This window comes from Erithacus rubecula, assembly GCF_903797595.1.
Source record: "Erithacus rubecula genome assembly, chromosome: 9".
Taxonomy (NCBI): domain Eukaryota; kingdom Metazoa; phylum Chordata; class Aves; order Passeriformes; family Muscicapidae; genus Erithacus; species Erithacus rubecula.
Genome location: NC_136660.1, coordinates 16,005,007 through 16,023,153, shown reverse-complemented (window position 1 = coordinate 16,023,153; position 18,147 = coordinate 16,005,007). Strand labels below are relative to the sequence as shown.

Here is an 18,147-nt window from a genome sequence, read left to right as displayed (position 1 = left end):
TTCTTCTCTTATCCTTCCCTTTTATTAAGAAACAGAAGCCTTCATGATGAAAGTACTCAGACTCCTGTATCACAAAAAAATGTTACATGCTTTCAGAAAATGCTGTTGTTTAGAACTTATCTCTTTGCAAAATCTAAATTAATATTTCTGTTTCAACTGAAAAAGTCTCTTCCTGTTGACCATAATTTAACAGACTCATAAATATCTGAGCACATATATTTCCCATCCCTTAATGTTCATCATCAATGCCACCAAAGTAAGTATTCCCAGGACTGTGTTCTCCTACTCCCTGCACCAGCCTGATCACATCTGCAGTGCTAACCTCATGCTGAGGCAGAATGTATTTAATAGAGGGAAGCACAGAAATAAAATCTGACTGTGCGTGTTAGATTTTAAATCTCACTGAATATATTTGCACTTCAGATAGTCAAAACATTTGTTTTTTTCAGTGAGAGCTGAGTATGTAAAGAAAAACATGGTGTTTCTGAATGAAGAGCACAAAAATCTCAGATTGAAGTGAAAACCAACTAATGATGGCTCCTGGATGCTATCATGATAGGAATTTATAAAACTTTTACAGGCCACTATAAACTGCCCAATCCACTATGAAAAACATCCCAGCTGCTAAAGTACTAAATATGCTTACACAAGCAACCATATTTTACCACTGCCACTCGTTTTATTCCTACAACAAAGCTCCTCCTATGGGGTATAGCCCACTCAATAGACCATTCTCTTTCAGTATACCATGGTCAAGGTAATAACTACATCTTTGCTTATTTCAACAATTCCTCATATTTACAACTTGATCCTTTAATTATTTAGGCAGTTAATCAAGCTGTATGTAGCATCTAATTCACTTTTCAGACTTTGTCATTGTATCAAGAAAAAATTATAATTTCATTAAAAGTAACAGGGCACAAAGACACAGCTAAACAAAAAAAATCCTCCCAGAATCAAGCCAAATGTGATTAAAAGAGAAGAGTTCTGAAGTATCTCATTTAAGTAGCACAAGCTTTGAGAATTGTTTACAGCCATGCAAGCACTTAGGCTCCTGCACCAGCTTACACTTTCTGAAAGACTCTAACTTACTACTTCAATATGTCTATAAGTTTCAGCTACAAGGACTGAACTGGAAAACAAAACTTAAGTTTGTATATTAGGGTATAGGTAGAGGGTCAAATAATCAAAGAACTATCATCAGTGGAAGATTTACCAGCTAAACTTATTCAGCTAAAAAGCATTAATGAAGTACCTTGAGCACTATAATTGTGTAACTGCAATTACAGTGCAAAATACCTTAAAATAAGCTGTTTATCAATCTGTTCATTTTAACAGGATAGCTAAAGCCAGTATCACCTCAAACTTTAGTTCTATGGTATAGATGTGCAAATTCTCATTAACATATTTTACTTTTTCATCTTTACTCATCTCACACTGGGGTGTTTTTGTCATAATGTCTCACCTACTCCTCAACTGTCACAAAACTATACACCTGCTTTTTCTTTCACAACATGCTAAATACAACAGTGGTTTGAACTGACAAGCTTCAACTTCACAACTGCACCATGTAAAAAGCACAGACAAATTAACTTCAGGAAGTTTCAACAGATAAGGATTCTATGTCTATCCATGCCCTTCAACTAAAGAAGAAATATCTACCAATTAGAAGTTCAAACCAAGAGCAGGTTGCTTTAACACTTCCAGTAACATTTCCAACTCACATGGACACAGTATATCATACAATACCAGAGTAGATTCATCCATTTTCTACAATGATCACTTGATAAATGATCCTTCTCAAGATCCATTTTTTTATCTCCTATAATTTTGTGATGACATGTACTGACTCATCATCCCTAAAACATTTACATATATTTAATTCATGATTTAGCTTTCCTCGATTTTTTAACAAAACAACAGATTTCCATTCACTTATAAAGTTCTTCCCCAGAAAGTATCTGTTGATACCAACAAAAACTCATCCACGACACTTCCATCTCTCACCTCAGTATCCATCACATTACAAAACCTCAGACCCTATCTTCAAGTCACTGTATTGCACACTTCATGTATCAAATGTTGTCTTTTTTTGTAGCTTGAAAAGCAAGTTAAAGTCACATCATCTAAAAGATGACCAGAATTTTCCTAGGACTGTATGCATCAGTTTTGTGTCTTTCCTGGACATATCTGTTGCATTTTATCATTTTCTAAAGACAAGTTACAAAAGAAAGATAACAGATCACAGAATATTCTGAGTTGAAAGGGAACCACAAGAAGAATCAAGTCCAGCTCTTGAGTGGCTGGCCTGTATGGACCCATGAACTTGGTGTTATCAGCACCATGCTCTGACCAACTGAGCTAATATCATCCTCACTGTCCATCCAACATTTTTTAAGAACTTACCATGACAAGGTCCATAACACATTGGAGGACTGATTTTTTTTTTATTGCAAAAAAACCAAAACTCCATAAAGCAAGCACAAACAAAAAATAACCCTTCAGCAACCAGTCTATTCTGCAACACTCATCTAGGTAAAAAGCTAGATAGTTACCTTAAAAAGTTCCTGCAGGTTTACTTCAAATGGGCAAGCCATCAAGTACACTTCCCTCACCATCAATATTCCTTAACCAAACAATCTGCTATTTCAATAACAATGTTCTCCCTTAGTCTGATACTTTTACACTTCACTTTTAATCCCTGCCATTCTACCTGTTTTCTTCCCGACTTTTTAATTCCACACTAATCATTGAGAGAAGCAGCACTTTATTACAGATCCCTGCACTACTCCTGAAGACAAGAACATTTTGCCCGATCATATCTTCTTCCAAACCCATCCTTCAAACTCATATCTTGGTATAAACCATATCAAGGATCAGCCAACAACAGCCTGTTTGAAGGACAAATTGAGGTAATCATTAAGAAAAACCCTCAAGTGTTTAACAACTTTGTATACTTAATGATTTCTCTCTGTTGCTACCCTCTTAAGCTACAGACTCTTTGAGATGAGGAATACTTCAGCATATTTCTTGTGTATGCATAATCAACACTTCTTGGCAGTGCCATTACATATTATGCAACTATATAAATATGCACCTGCACTCTCTGACACAAGTTATTTGTTCTTTGAAGTAAATCAGCTTTGTGACAATATTTTTAACAGGTTAGATAGCAACTATTGAGTGAAGAAAGAAGACAGGTAGAAGAAGGAAGGTGAAAGAAGAGCTATATACTTAGTGAAAGTAAACTACCAGCAGAATTAAGCAATTTAATGTATAGTCCTATTTCCAGAGGGTTTTTACTATAATGCAAATGGGCACAATTCCTCTTCACTACTCTTGACCATCAAACAAAAACAACATCATCAAAAAAAACCTCAATATAAAACCTCAATGGCTGACTTAAGAGGAACGTTAGCTTCTATGCAGCATCTGGTACTGCCTATCCACAAAATCAAACTGCAATTTATTGCCCCCTAATGTACATCCATTAAGCCATTTCCTTCATGGCTCCACTTCACACAGAAGCAGTAACTGAAGGAAATAATGGAGTGCCCAACAAGTGGGAAAGTAATTGCTCAACAAGCGTGGAACAAGAGAGAGTCAGTTGCACACCATGCACATGTGGCAGCTCTTCAGAGCCCAGCCCTGCAGTGGTAACAGAAGGCTGGTGTTACAGAACAAGCCCACTGTGGGAACTCTTCCAAGCAACAGCCAGGAGTGCTTGTCCATCTAAATCCTAGGGTCCTTAAGGATTAGGGGTCAGGAAACAATTCCTTCCAACAGCACCACCTCCTGCCTGTACCTGCCAGTCATTAGCCATGCACAGAAGGAAGACTCCAGCTCCAAGCTCTAGTGTTAAACTGCACTAAGAGAACTGTATTGAAAGGATGCTTAACTGGTATCACAAAGCTTGTGGGGTTGAACTGCATAAGGGACTTCAGGAGACATGCAGAAATACCTAGTGTGAAGATCACCTTACTGGGTTGGTTAGGTTTCTTTGCTAAATATTCTAAGATTCACTCCGCTTCTTTCAATTTTATTCATTAAGTTTCTTACTACTCAGAAACACAAAACAGAAGATTAACACTAGAGCTAAAAAGTTATCAAATTAAGGATTCTACACAAATAGTTTATCCCTTTCTGTATGTCAGTAGTAGTTACAATTATCTCAGTTACAAAAATGAAATATTCTGAATGACAATTCCAATTTCATTCAGCAACCTGTACTGAAGGACTCAATGCACAATTCAACAGAATCAATTAGAGCTCAGTGACCCCATCCATACCTGACTCCTCACACATTCTGTATAAATGCTGTCCTACATACAACAGAAAAGCCATGAAAAATGTCATGGTGCTTGTCTTGGTGCATCTATAAATCATTCTTCATCAAGGACATTCCTCCTCCTTCCTTTATATAGAAAGTGAACAAAATCTTAAGTGAAATTATGACAGTTCTCCTGCTTGTTTTGGGCTTGAGAAGTTCCCATCCCAGTTGCAGTGAAGCTACCATTCTTGGAGCACATCAGTGTCACTCTGGGAAAATCACTTAGAAAGTAAAGCACAGGCACTTGGGAAAACTCTGATTTATTATTTCTCCAAGAACAAAACCAAGAAAATCTATGCCAAAATACCAATCTCTATGCTAAAAACATCCCTGAGGAAGATTCAAAGACCTCAGCCATAAGACACTGATTTAATTAATTCGATGCTACAATGAGATTAAAAAGATTAATCTCACTCAGAGTATTTGGAAATACCTGCAGCTTCAAAGCAAAAATACTGCATTGGTTTACATTCTCTGTGCAGCTGGGAGGATGTCTGTATTCATTTAGACAAGAAACCTGCTTTTAAAATGACAATTTTTACTGTATTGTCTAAACACAGTTGGCAAAAATCAAGTCTGGATTCAATCTGCAAACAAAGCATCAAATTTAAGTTGGCACCTTAATATTCATACTTCTAATAGTAAGAAAATATGAAGAGAAATAAATTACCTCTTCTGTACACAGTGCCAGGTCATTCAATATGGACTAAAATTGTATTGTCATCCAGTAATTAGAGTGAGGCCAAGTTAAAGCTATGGAAGAAACCCTATTCTAACAGTTTCCTAAGCTTCCTTATACCCTTTCCATTTTTCTTTAAAAATTCATAGAAAATGTAACAAAGATAAATGTTAGCCTTGGTATTCAATTGCTTGGTATTCAAAAATACCAAGTTAATACGTATGGATACCTGCTACTAAAAAAAAAATTTTTTTTAGTTATCACAAGAACAGACATTATCTATAAGATCAGTAAATGTTCTAGATCTTTGATAAGAAGTTGACATGCAACAGAAAAAAAAAAAACTTTTTTTTAATGGCTGATCTAGGTAACATTTCTACCCTTCAGTGCAAGCAATAGGAGAAATATCACAGTATGCAATTCATCAAAGTTGCTATTTGCCAGTAAGTTCAGGAACTTCCAGGAGAAATTCAAGACCTAAATAATAAATAAAATACAGTATTGCTGTTACCTGCAAAGCAATAAGCATCATAGCACTTTACATATCACACATTCATATAGTCTAATTCCTACACATCTTCATAAAAAACCCAAATGCTACTTCTTTCTGATTTCTTAACTTGAACTAACATCTCATATTCTAACCATTAGCACTTCAATGGCATTAAGAAGAGGCCACATATTTATATTTATTACCAATTTACCACTTCTTAAAACTAGATCTTCCAGAAAAACTTCAGACATTAATCCAAAACCAGGATAAAACTCCTGTATTGTTTTATACAACTACTGCCAGGTTTTCCAAAAAAACTGAGTTTCCTGAACTCAGACATGAGAAAGCAAGTGTGCAATCAAGTCTACATACCAGAAAACTGATGGCTACAGTAACAAGTATATTAAGTCAGTACACTGGGCAAAGGTTCTCCTACAGTTACAGTCATTTGACCTTTAGCCAGCTCTTAATGCCCCAGCCAACCCTCTAAAGATGGAGATTTGCAGCGGCTTCTTGCCTGAAATAAGCCATGAAAAGATTCTTCTGAACCCACAGTACAAGCATTCATTTAAAATGTCATGAATGTGCATGAAATCAGAGTGCTTCTAACAGCTTACTTTGCAGCTTCTGTTTAAATGCACTAACTCTGAACCACCAGAGGATAAAAGGACTCAAACCTTGCAGTCTGGCACTCATGGACCTAAAATGTACACAAGCACCTCTTCACAGGTGTGTTTACCTAGTTTAAACCTTATTTAAATAGACTCTCGATGCACACACTTTCCACAAACACCTGCTTCTCCCACTGCAGTCATGGCTTGTACAAGGCAGTTGCATCCAGTCATTCCTGTCCTAAAGCCATCCTACACACCAGTAGGCAGCACTTCAGGCGTGAAAATCCTGGTCACTGACTCATCTCCCTGGTCAGAGCAAAGCACAAATTCTGTAACGAGAAGAATGACTGCAGAAGTATCTGCTCTTACCTCTACATCATACCAGAATGGTCTGGAGACTTCAACAGCCAGAGACACATTTAAAGAAGCCCAGTCCTCATGAAATCATGGAAAAGCAGGCTTATAATTAATTCATATTCCCAATGATTTGTGGTTATAAAACCTTTCTCTGCTCACCTAGAGAGCATCTTAAGTTGGAATCTCTCATGAAAGAAACAGTGCTCAGTTACCACTGGATGCTAAAAAGAAGCTTCCTTTTGGTGACCTACATCCATAACAAGACTGACAAAATTAACAAATATTTCAACATCCAGAAACATTTTTCAGGGTACTAAGCTCATGTCAAAGAGCAGTCAAATGGAAGCTATGGTGACAGCAGCCCTAGATCCAAACTTGTATCAATACAAGTTTTCATCAGTTTTAATATATTTCAATTTTGCATGCATGGACAAAGCCTGATAGTCATTGCTTCCATATGGTCATAATTCAGGACACTGACTCCTCTTTTTCTAAGCACTAGAAATAAGAGACACCATCAAACTTAAGCTTGTTGTGGTCATCTTAGCATAGCAAGCATTCAGCTATTACATTTATCTTGGAGTAACATGCATCACCCAAGACAACAGAACCTCTATGTTTCCTTCCTATCAATAGTAGCTGAACAACTATCAACAGTAGCTAAAATACATGCAGCCCATGAAAATGTAAAAGTGGAATTGAATAAATCAACTGACAGTGGATGAGTGTGAACACACTGTTCATTTTTTAATTACTATTGAACTCTTTTTATAAATCTACATAAAATTCCCACAGAAATTAAGTTCCTCTACCAGAATTTAAGAGAAACTTCAAAATATAATTCAGGTTCAAGGCCCCTAGCTAAGTATGCTGAGTTGTAGAAGTGAAGTTGCTCTTACCATAATCATGGGACTGTGCTGAGCAACACATCTTCTCTATATGCTTTCTCCAGGAGCACACGTAGATGTTACAACAGGATGGGATACCATACTTAGTTGCAGGCAAGCTTTCCTGTACGTAATTTAGTTACTCTTGAGGAACAATACTTTGAAACAGAAATCTTTAGCTGCTGAGGGCATACAGTGCATCTTTATACCCTTGACCAGGGTATCTCAGCATCGCAGTAACGACAGAGTTAATACCCACTAGCGCAGAGGAGAACAAAAGGTACTCCACTGCAACATGCCTAACATTTACATTGCCTCTCTTTGCTCATTAAACAGGTTTTGGTTAAATAATGAACAAACTGTATTACAGACTCCGATGAGAATTCCAAAATTATAAATCAACTGGTAAAGCCCAGAGGAGAATGAAGGGAGTGGGAGGGAAGGAAGGATAATATTGACTAATATAAAGGGCGCAGCTTGACAGTGGATATTCCTGCCACACCTGATCAAACATGCTCCATGGGGGAGGGGAAGGGAGGGAGAGAGCAAGAGGGGAGATGGGACAAGGCAGCCAGAAATTTGCATCCGGAACAGATTAAAATGGGTTCTTGGGGGATTGAGAAAATACATAATATATATTACTATAAATGCAAAATTGTACTAAAAGCTAACTCAAATGTCAAAGATTATAGCTTGAATAAATTTAAATATAAAAGCAATGTGTTTCCATGAGCTAATGAAAGAGACATGAAAGGAAGGTTTAGGGGAGAAAAAAAAAGTCACCAAAAAACCCCCTATGCTGGGGGGACTGGACTTTTGATTGCCTGGAAGATGATGCAGGAGACTCTGTATCATTCAAAGTATTGCTTGGGAACAAATCCATGTCCAAAATGGAAAAAAGATGGAGCATAGCCATGATATCCTATCTCAAGACACTAGTCAGTAAATAGCAATCACTGCAGCTGAAATTACCTATATAAAAGAATCCCATGTAGTCAAACTAACATGCTATCATTCCCATATATAAGCAATTACTATCTCAGCAAGAACCACACTTATGTGATGACTAATACAAAGGGAGTCTCCGAATCTCCCAGTACATTAAACTTTGCTTTCTCTAACATCAGCAGATAGTGAACTTGCATTTTTTCCCCAACAAGTCAACAGCACGTTTTACCTAGCTGCTCTAGATAAATGGCCAGTCCTTGACATTTACTTATACTGCATTTATTTGAGCATCCTGACAGTCCCTGCTCTTGTTGATGAGAAGAGATATTTGCAATAATGACAAAGAACTTCAAGAAGTTTATTAAAAAAAAAAAAATTATCTCATAGAAGGGAGAAAAGTAAAATTTCCTCCCAATACACTTCTGGTGACTGCATGCAGCTCTTACAGAAGGTGAGTGAGATTACAAAAAAACCCCACAAATCCAGACTGTCGTGTAGTCCAGGTATGAGCATAACATCCAGAACAAAGACACTATCCAGAAATACAGGCTGTTCAGGAGTTCCCTAAGATGCCATGATCCAACAGAAAAATCCTGCTTACAATCACAGGAAGTTAACCTGGCAAAGAAAAGCAAAGCATTACACTCACAGGCAGACATAAAAGAGGAAGGAATAAAGGCTTAGTACTGGCACGTGTCCTCTTGCCATCCATCATCTGGGAGCAGCACTACTGTGCTTCTAGGGAACACACTTCTTATGGGATTCCAGACTCAGCACTGATGCAAGAATAAGCATGCTTCAGTTAGAAATGCAAAATGACCATCTCAAACTAAGATTGAGTGCAGTTCTGAACACTCACTGTAATAAAGGGACCAGAAATTCAGTTTACTCTCAAACACTACAATCAGTAAAATATCCTGGGAAGAATGTGTATAATGCCATATGGAGTTTAGGACTACCTTCACTTAAAGACTCTCAACATATACTTGGGTTACACTTAAACAATCACTCCTGAAACTACAAAGCCAGCAAATGTTGGGGGAGGGGGAGAACGACAGGTTGTGAGAAAAACTGGTCAGAATACCCACAACCTTGTGTTCTACTTCTCTAACTGATACAGACTTCTTTAAACCAATACAGTTTCTTTAAGTGCAGGTGATTACAAAGGAAGACTTTCACTTAAAATCCAAGAGACCCAAATAGAAACAGAGGTCTGTGTTTCACTTTTTACATGATAACACATGATGAAAGCTAACAAACCAAAGAATGTGAGGAAAAATCAGATGGAAACCACTTTCTAAGCCGATTTTTTCCATCACTCACAGATCAGAAAGCATAAACAAACAAACAAAAAGTTATGCATGACAATACACCATATCTCATATACTACTACAAGCTTCAGTATATCAAAGAACATGCATCTTTATAAAAATATGTGTGTGCATACATACACCAAAAAAAAAAAAAAAAAAAAAAAGTATATCCCTATAGAGAGTGGCAGCAGTGGTGTTTCTGTGCTAGTTTGCATTGATATTATGTATAAAAGTATATGTGTATTTCCTCTTTTCTTGTTCTTCAATAAATGACTTCTGGATAGTAAATAAGACAAATAAATACACCTGTACATTTATTTGCATATACCCTAGGAAAAGCACATACCTGCTGATTTTGTATAAGCTTACCTGTTATATTATTCAGTACTTCTTTTAGATGGCTAAAGCTATGCAGCAGGGGATCCCTTTCTTCATCCTATAGATTATATATAGAAAGTAAATAATTAATGAGACAAACATATTCCTGAAGACAAATCTTAATAATGTGTCTGTCTAAAGTCTAAAGACCTCACCATTACATTCACAGAAGTGCAGCGGTTTATCACTGTCAACATGTTTACACCATCAAATCCAAGAGAAGCATTTTTATTTTTCTGCCAGTGCTCCCCAATACCATCCAGCTAAAATGTCAAAGCATAGGTCCAAGACTGAGTATTCTGGTTTGGTTTTATTGTCCTTAGAAGCATTTCTGATTAGCCTTCTGCTGTTCAATAAATTTCACTGCAAATCTAACTCATACCATATTGAAATGGCTCATCTGGATTTGCTATAATGTTAATCTATGCAGATTGCAATGGGAACAGAAATACAATGACATTTTATGCCATTAAAATAACTTGAAGAAAGAATCACAGTGCAATATTTATATGAATTAGCTGCATCCTTTAGCCTTAGCCTATCTTTATGATATTAAAATAAGAAGCAGCAAGCTGCTCCAAGCTGAGTGCAGCTGCACCCACACCTCAATGAGAGAGGCTGTGAGCTCTAATGAAGAAATGCCTGTTAGAAAGAAAAAGGGCCCTGCCCTTTGACAAACTGAAACCACTTGTGCTGGATGACAGCCATCTGGTACTCATGTGACATTCCGAAGTGCACCACTGATACAATGTGCCACATCCACACATCTACACAGTGTGAGCCATAAACCTGCCAAAACATGGTTAGACTTGGAAACCCTGCATTTAGGGTTTTTACCAAAGCAGGTTTGAAACTATAAATAGGTTTTAGGCAGCAATATAGATAGCAGCAAAAAAACAGAGCTGACAACAAATACTGTGTCATACAAAACATTTTAAAATACTCTATATATAATGACTTCCCCAATTTTTATTTCATGGCTTTCATGATGAAGACTGTCTTCTCCAAGAGGGTACAAAAGATACAAAAAAAACCATTGTACTAAATAAAATAATACCATATATGCAAATTCCCTGACATCCCTGGTGATAAAAAGTCTAAATGAGATGATTCCCACACAGAATACAATGTGGGGGTTTTGTGTTCAGAGGATAAAAATGTAGGAGACTTCCAACTTTGTAGCTTTTGTAGTCACTAGCAGGTAAGAAGCCCAAAACAATGTAAACAATGTAGAAGGTTATTCCAATTTTACTTACAAAAGTACTATGACAAGTGCTACAAAAAACTGAGGTACTTTTCCAAAGTGAGGTGGTTTCTGGCATAGGTGTTTCTACCTGCTGCTACAGATGGCAACAATTAAGATAACTTACCAGATGTGTGTGCGTGCTCCAGCGGGCATTACGCTTTATGGCTCCCACCACTGCGTTGATTTCACCTTGTACAATGTAAATGTTCTTATCCACCATCCTGACAATTCTGAAAAGAAAGGTAATTCAGATTAATCTCTAGCTTCTCAGAGTAATTGTCTTCCTCAGACAAAATGAAGCTAACTCTAACCAAGAGAAGGCTGGCAGTGATGCAAGAAACCCTTTCAGATTTGCTTTGTGCGTGCACAAAATACAAGTTATTACATGTAACAAATACAAGTAATTAATCAAAAAAGGACACCTTTCCATAGTGTGCTTTCAAACCCATGAGAGCAGACAGCTAGTTCTAAGAGGATCTTTGTAATGGAAGAGATCCCTTTGCCAAGGCACATTCCTCTTTTTTTTTTCCATCTATGTAAGTTCACATAAAGATAAAAGTGTTGAGGTACCAGGAGAGAATCCATGGCAATGCAATAACATATGCACCTCCAGCACTTATGCAAATTCCTACAGCCCTACAAAAAGCTAACCTTGCAGTCTTTCAGTGGGTTGAATAGCCTGGCCAGAGCAAACCTCTTTGGGACTCAAAACGTTGACAAAATAAAAAAAAATTGTAACAGATGTTGATTTCACACTTGCTTCACAAAACAAAGCTTTCAAGAAAGCAGGAAAGTAAAAAAGATGTGAGCAAAACCCCACAAAGAAATGTGCCAAACTGGAGACAAAACTGGATGGAACAGAGAGAGAAAAAGTGAGGAAGCTAAAGGGAGACACTTATTCTCTTGTAGTCTGAGGTCTTTCTGGAAAAAAAACTTAAACTGATGCACCCAGAAAGAGGCAGAAGAAGGGGATAGAAATTAAAACCAAGAAAGATTTGTAATAGTCTGAGAAAAAGAAAAGAAGTGTGAACTACTGTGGAATTGTTCTGTATATATTAGTTGTAGCCTAGATACAGTCAAGCAACAAGAAATAAGAATGAAGGTAAATGAACAGACGCAAATATTTAAAAATAATAAACAGGACTTATAAAGAGGTCAAAGATTCAGATGATACCATGTTTATAAATGAGAAGGATTTAGTGATATGGTAGCTAAATAATGAGACTTTTTCAGAAGAATTAAAGGAAAATGAGGACTCCAGCTTGAAATCACAACAGGTCATCCTTAGGGAAGCAAAAGATTGGAAATACTGATCATAACACTTTAAATCTTAAACCTGACAGGCTCTTAAAGGACTCAGCTGGGAGGGGGAGGCAGGGGGTAATAAAGCACAGAGAATATGAGAAGGACTTTTGCCCATGTAACAAAGGCAAAGCTGGAAGGAAATGGTTTTGGTGGATTACTCAAGACCTCAGAAAGATCACCACAGAAATTTCAGAACGTACATCCTGGATCTGTCAGGTTTCATATTAATTAACATGTCTGAATTATCAGCAATGCTTCAAATACACAAATATCCTCTGAATGAAAGAGACTAATTTGCTTCAGGACTTAGTAAATAAAGGAAAGAAAGCCAAGTATTATAAAAAGATACCTCATCAATGGACAGCATCGGATTTGTTGCTTCATTTTTTCAGGTGTTTGAGATGGAATAAATAATCTTATGGCAAAATTGTTTATTTCATTAAATGAATTAGACATAATATTATTCCCAGGTGTTAAAACAATAATTTAAGGGCAAAGACAAAAGTATTTTTTAAGAACAGTCATGACAGACAAATAGTGCTTCCAAGTAATTTGTTTGTGCCCTGAAGAACAAAGGTTTATATCAATACACTTCCTACTCATGTGGCTAATGCTTGAGAGATGTTCCCATCCTCAATAGTAAATTATTCCATACATTATTCATATGATTGCATTGAAATACAATTGATCACAATTTTTCTATTTCACTTTGCTGTCCTTGTTTTAGCGCATGGCATGAATGGGAGATTTCTCCTTCATGTAAAATTCTTTGCTTATTTATTGTTTCTTTCAGTAATTCCATTATTTTCTGTATTTCTGCATTGGTAGTTTCAGGGCTCAAAATTCTAGTCCACAGAAGTACTTCTGAGGAAATAGTTTATAAATTCATATTTATCAAACCTAAGTTTTTCCTGTCTTCACTCTTTCAAAAGAGTATTGAACATGTAAACTGTGTTTCACCACTCCAGGCATTTAGCAAACTGACATGGAACCATTATTTCAAAAAGCATGGAAATACCAGATAGGCATATTACAAACCTAGCACACATATAGATACTCAGCAGTTTATTTAAAGTGATGCCAAAGCTTAAATGCTGTTCTGCATACTAGTGAATCTGCTTGCAAGACTTTTATTTCTTCTCCTCTATTTTTAACATAAAACAATTAAATAAAAAGTTTGTTAACCTCCGTCTCTTCTGAATGTAGAAGACTTGAAATGACCAGCTAACTGCAAGCGGCAAAATATGAAGAAAAAACCTCCAATACACCCCTTTTCCTTTTCACCTGATCCTTTCAAGCAAGAGTACATAGATGTCCTGTATTGAAAGAAGTTTTAACATTGAAATGAATGCTGTGAAAGCAGCAGAGAAAGAAAGTTACATGTTTTTCCAGACCAGCACTAAATGACCAGCTGGATTTAGAGAAGCATGGTGAGACTCAAGCAAAACCACCAGACATTTGTTCAACTTGGAGAAGAAAAGTGTTTCCATGAATTCAGGTTTAATGTTACAAAGGTATGGTCTGAAGAATGGGATATTGTAAAAGTGTTGAACCGGCTAACAGAACTAATACTGAAGATCATTAAAAATTTGAAACAACCTCCCTAGCAAAGGCTTTGTTTAAATACCTCTTGATCTCAAATCAAGAATAAATGCTTTTCTTGCTAGCAATCTTTAATCAAACACAAAAAGATAGTGGACTTGATACAGAAATAAATGGATTCAGTTCTGTGGTCTTAAGTTTGGAAAAAGAAAAAACGAGAGGTACCTACTAAATTTCAAAACACTTTCTAGCTCCCTAACCCTTCAGTTTAACTAACTTATATGAGTTATATAAACTCATGTTTCTTTGTCAAGAGACATTCATACATCTACTTAAAACTGTAGACTAGTCCTCAGATATGTTCCTGCACAGAAGTTCAGCAGGCAGCACAGTGAAAATGACAGCTCCAAGCCAAGGCAACAAGGGAGGCTGTTAACTTTCTCAGCCTCACTGATAACAGCATTGGGAACACTAAGAACAAAAGCTCATATTCATAACTTTGCCAAAACCTTCAACAGTGTTCTATGGATAATAATCATCACTATTCTGAGACTTCTGAAATAGCATCACATGTAGAATCTTCATATAAAAACACTGACAAGATTTACACCTGCCAATGTTATTTCACACATGCACTGAACACTCCATTTCTCAACCTCAGAACTCGTTACCCCTACACATCCCAACAGACAGGGAGCCAAACTATTCCTAGTATTACCATAGGAAGTCTTTGGTACAGTTTTAGGAAACACTCCCTCTTCTGCAGCAAAATGTCTGCAATTCTTCTGGAAACAAGGAAGAGTTAGCATCAGGAGCTAATGAGGTCTGGCAGACTTCCATAAAATCACTTCTTCCTAACATTAACTTTCGCCTTCAGCCATGGCACCCGATTTAAACCCAGTGACACTACTCCCACAAACAGCAGTAGTGAAAATCAACACAACCACAACATAGAAAGGTAACAATTCAGATTAAGCTTCTGTTGACCTAAATTTTTACTGTTTATGACAGGAATGCAGGAATAATCTCGATAGCCTCTGACCTAGATTTGGCCATCAGAATCCTGATACAATACACTGCTACCAAAACAGAACACACAACCACGAATCACAAACAACTCCTGATAATCTCACAGCCAGCCAGGTTTCCCAGAAGCCCAAGTGGCAACCAGAAAGGTCCTTTCCTTCCTCCTAAACCTCACATGAAAGGTACATGAACCTCTACACAGAAATTTAACTCGCTTGGGTTTTTCAAATAGTTCTACAAAAAGCATCACAGGCAGCAAAAGTTCAGAAAAGTCAGGATGTTTCTCCAAAGGCTAGCTCTTAATGCCTGGACAAAAGTGATATGAAGCAATAATTCATAAGTATGGAAATAAACTGTGCAGTCCTGGGCATTTAAGAATCCACTTTAAAAGATAAGCAGCAGCAACTTGGTAGGGGTGACATATCAGAAAGCAAGAGAGGGACAAGCTTCTCTGCAAGCCTCCACATTCAGCTGCAACAGTGAGACTGGGCCTGGGAATCAAGAAGAGAAAGGCAAGTCGCATTTACCTGTCAAAACTGCATGGTAAAAATGAGACCTAATGTTTTCATGGTGAGGGGCATTTTCTTTTTTCCAATTATTTCACACTACTGAACCTATGAAACATGCCAGCGGATGAACTCGCAACACAGACGCTAAGTGAGCTGTGATCTTTCCCCTGCACCAGCCACGGAGCTGACCATATGCCAGGAACAGCCCGTCTCCAGGATTGCAGGCGGCAAGCCGCCCCGCTGCCCGGGGAGCGGATGCCGGTGCAGGTGCAGCTCCCCGCGGCCGGCGCCGAGCCCGGCTCCCGCTCTGCCCCGCGGCGCCCTCACGGCGCCAGCCCCGCGCCCGCCGCCCCCACCGCGCCCGACCCCGGCGCGGCCCCGCTCCCGTCCCCGCCCCCGCTGGTCCCGCAAGGCTCCCCCGCCGCCGCGTCCCTCCCGCCCGCCGCCGCGTCGCGACACTATCGCGACAGACGGTCGCTGCCCGGCACTGACCCCCGCATCCAAAATGGCGGCGCCTGCTCCCCGCGGCGGCGGCCGCTTCACATAACCGGGCGGGCGGGCGGCAGCGCGGGCGGGAGAGCTCGGCCCGCCACCTGTCCGCCCCTCCGTGCCGGCGGCGGCGGAGGCGAGGCCGCGGAGCGCGGGGGCCGCGGGGCACGGGCAGGGACACCGGCCCCGCTCCCTCGCACTGACGTGGAAACCGGCGCACCGTGACCCGCTGCCTGGTTACTGCGCAGACAGACAGCCGGCACAGCCAACCCGCGCACGGTGCGCCACGCAGCTCCCCGCGGCGCCCAATGGGAACGCGGTCTGCGACCGGAGGAGGCGGGCTCTGCGGTGACAGCGGCGCGCAGCCAATGAGAGCCGGCAGGGTAGAAGCAGCAGGCCCGCTGGCCAATGGCGCTGCGGTGCGGCGCCGCAGCCGCGGCCGGGCGGGCGCAGCCAGGGCGGCCGGGCGGAAGCGGCGGGAGAGCCGCCCTCGCAAAGCATTGTGGGCCGGCCGCGGGGCGTGTGGGGAGCCGGGGCCGCCCCGAGCGGAGCGAGTGAGGGTGCGGTTGTGGGTGACAGCGCTGGCTGCACAGCCTCGAAGGAAGCAGTGCCTCTCCGCCGCGCCTCGCGACTGTTTCTCAACTTGTTCTACAGCCTCTTGCAGCTCCTCCGCTGGAGCCTTTGGAGATGATCGCCTGCAAGCCTTCTGTTCCCTCCTCCCCGTGTCCTAGCGCTGCTGTTTTCCGCCGGTGAGCAGGAGCACACGCCCTTCTCCCTTCCCCGCAGTGCTGCTCCCCAGTGACTCCCCAAACCTGGACACAACTGGTTCCTGGCTCAGGTTGGATTCCAAGCCACATGCTGCAGCCTGAGTTCATCCGGACCAGCTATCCTGCCAGACAGAGACCACCAGGGAGTTTCATGCTCTACGGAGCCATTTATTGGCCCACTTTTTGCAGCAAAAACAATCACAGCTTTGTGGCTGTGTAGCGCTTGGCAAAATGAGTTCCTGGTGCTGCTCCCACCTCCTCAGGTGCTTCTATCTCTGTGCTCCAGTAGCAATGCGGTGTGCCTTAAAAGCTGTAATTTGCAGGGGTTACTACTTGTTTCAGCCTCTGCCTATCAACTTGGGACAGAGGACAGAAGGTCCTTGCAGTTACCCTACCGTTTTACACCTGTAGGAGTTTCAGTCAGGTCACCCTGGGGATTGGTTGTGACAGGCGTTAGAGTGGTCAGAGCAACAGCTACTCCAAAATCTTGCATTCTGTAGGGAAAACAGAAAGCAGTGGAGCCAAGAGAAAGGTGAAAGGGTAAAAAGGTGTTCATTCCCTTTTAATCACAACTTCACCTATTGCAGTGTGACTGAAGAAAGTTCTCAGACTTTCAAGGGAACATCCAACAGTTCCCTGGCCTGCCAAATAGAAATCTGAGGCTGACTCCAATGCCACCCTAAAAAATGGCCAGGTATTATCACGTATCAGACTATTGCCTGATGGAGATTCAATGTGTCTTACATTGAAACTGCCATTACCTCCCAGCTCTGACACCGCCAGAGGACTTTTTTCAGCTGGGCTTTGCCTGGCAGCACGAAGAAAATCTTTGGATTTGGAAATTTAAGCTCTAATTGCACTAAGCAGCCACATTCCCCAGAGGTGAAACAAGAAAGAGCATGTCCCAGTGGTCCAGCCATAGGCTCAGAAGCTAAGATGTATTCCTCCAGCCTCTGCTGCAGCCTTGGTACATGCAGTTGATCTTGGTTTTCTCAGCTATAAAACAAACAGTCAAATACTCACTGAGCCCAGATTTCATATGCCACCTAGGCAATGAGTGAAGGTTTCCAGACCAAGCAAAACAGTTACTAGTGCTTTCTCCTTTCTTTTTGCCCTTCTCCTGCAGATGCTAACAGCCTGGTGGTATTTGCCAGACATTTTGAAATCCACAGGAGTTCATCTGCCACTCTATCCATCTGCTCCCTGCTCTGGAAAGGGTATTTCAGGTGCTGGCTTAGCCACTGAACACCTTGCAGTTGAGTCC

At 40.1% G+C, this 18,147-nt stretch overlaps 1 protein-coding gene across 13 annotated transcripts in view; it reads right to left on the bottom strand.

Annotated features, from left to right (window-relative positions):
• GBF1 (golgi brefeldin A resistant guanine nucleotide exchange factor 1) overlaps window positions 1-16,379 on the bottom strand; it is a 102,244-nt gene extending 85,865 nt beyond the window's left edge. For 11 of the 13 annotated variants that reach the window (XM_079313057.1, XM_079313058.1, XM_079313053.1 and 8 more), the window contains exons 1-3: window positions 16,120-16,379; window positions 11,370-11,475; window positions 9,991-10,057 (exon numbers count right to left, since the gene is read on the bottom strand). In XM_079313057.1, the coding sequence (XP_079169183.1) occupies window positions 9,991-10,057; window positions 11,370-11,475; window positions 16,120-16,127 (181 nt within the window). In that variant the 5' untranslated portion in view covers window positions 16,128-16,379. The remainder of the gene's footprint in view (window positions 1-9,990; window positions 10,058-11,369; window positions 11,476-16,119) is intronic. The other 2 variants (XM_079313052.1, XM_079313054.1) reach the window with 1 other exon arrangement.
• Window positions 16,380-18,147: the final 1,768 nt, after the last annotated feature.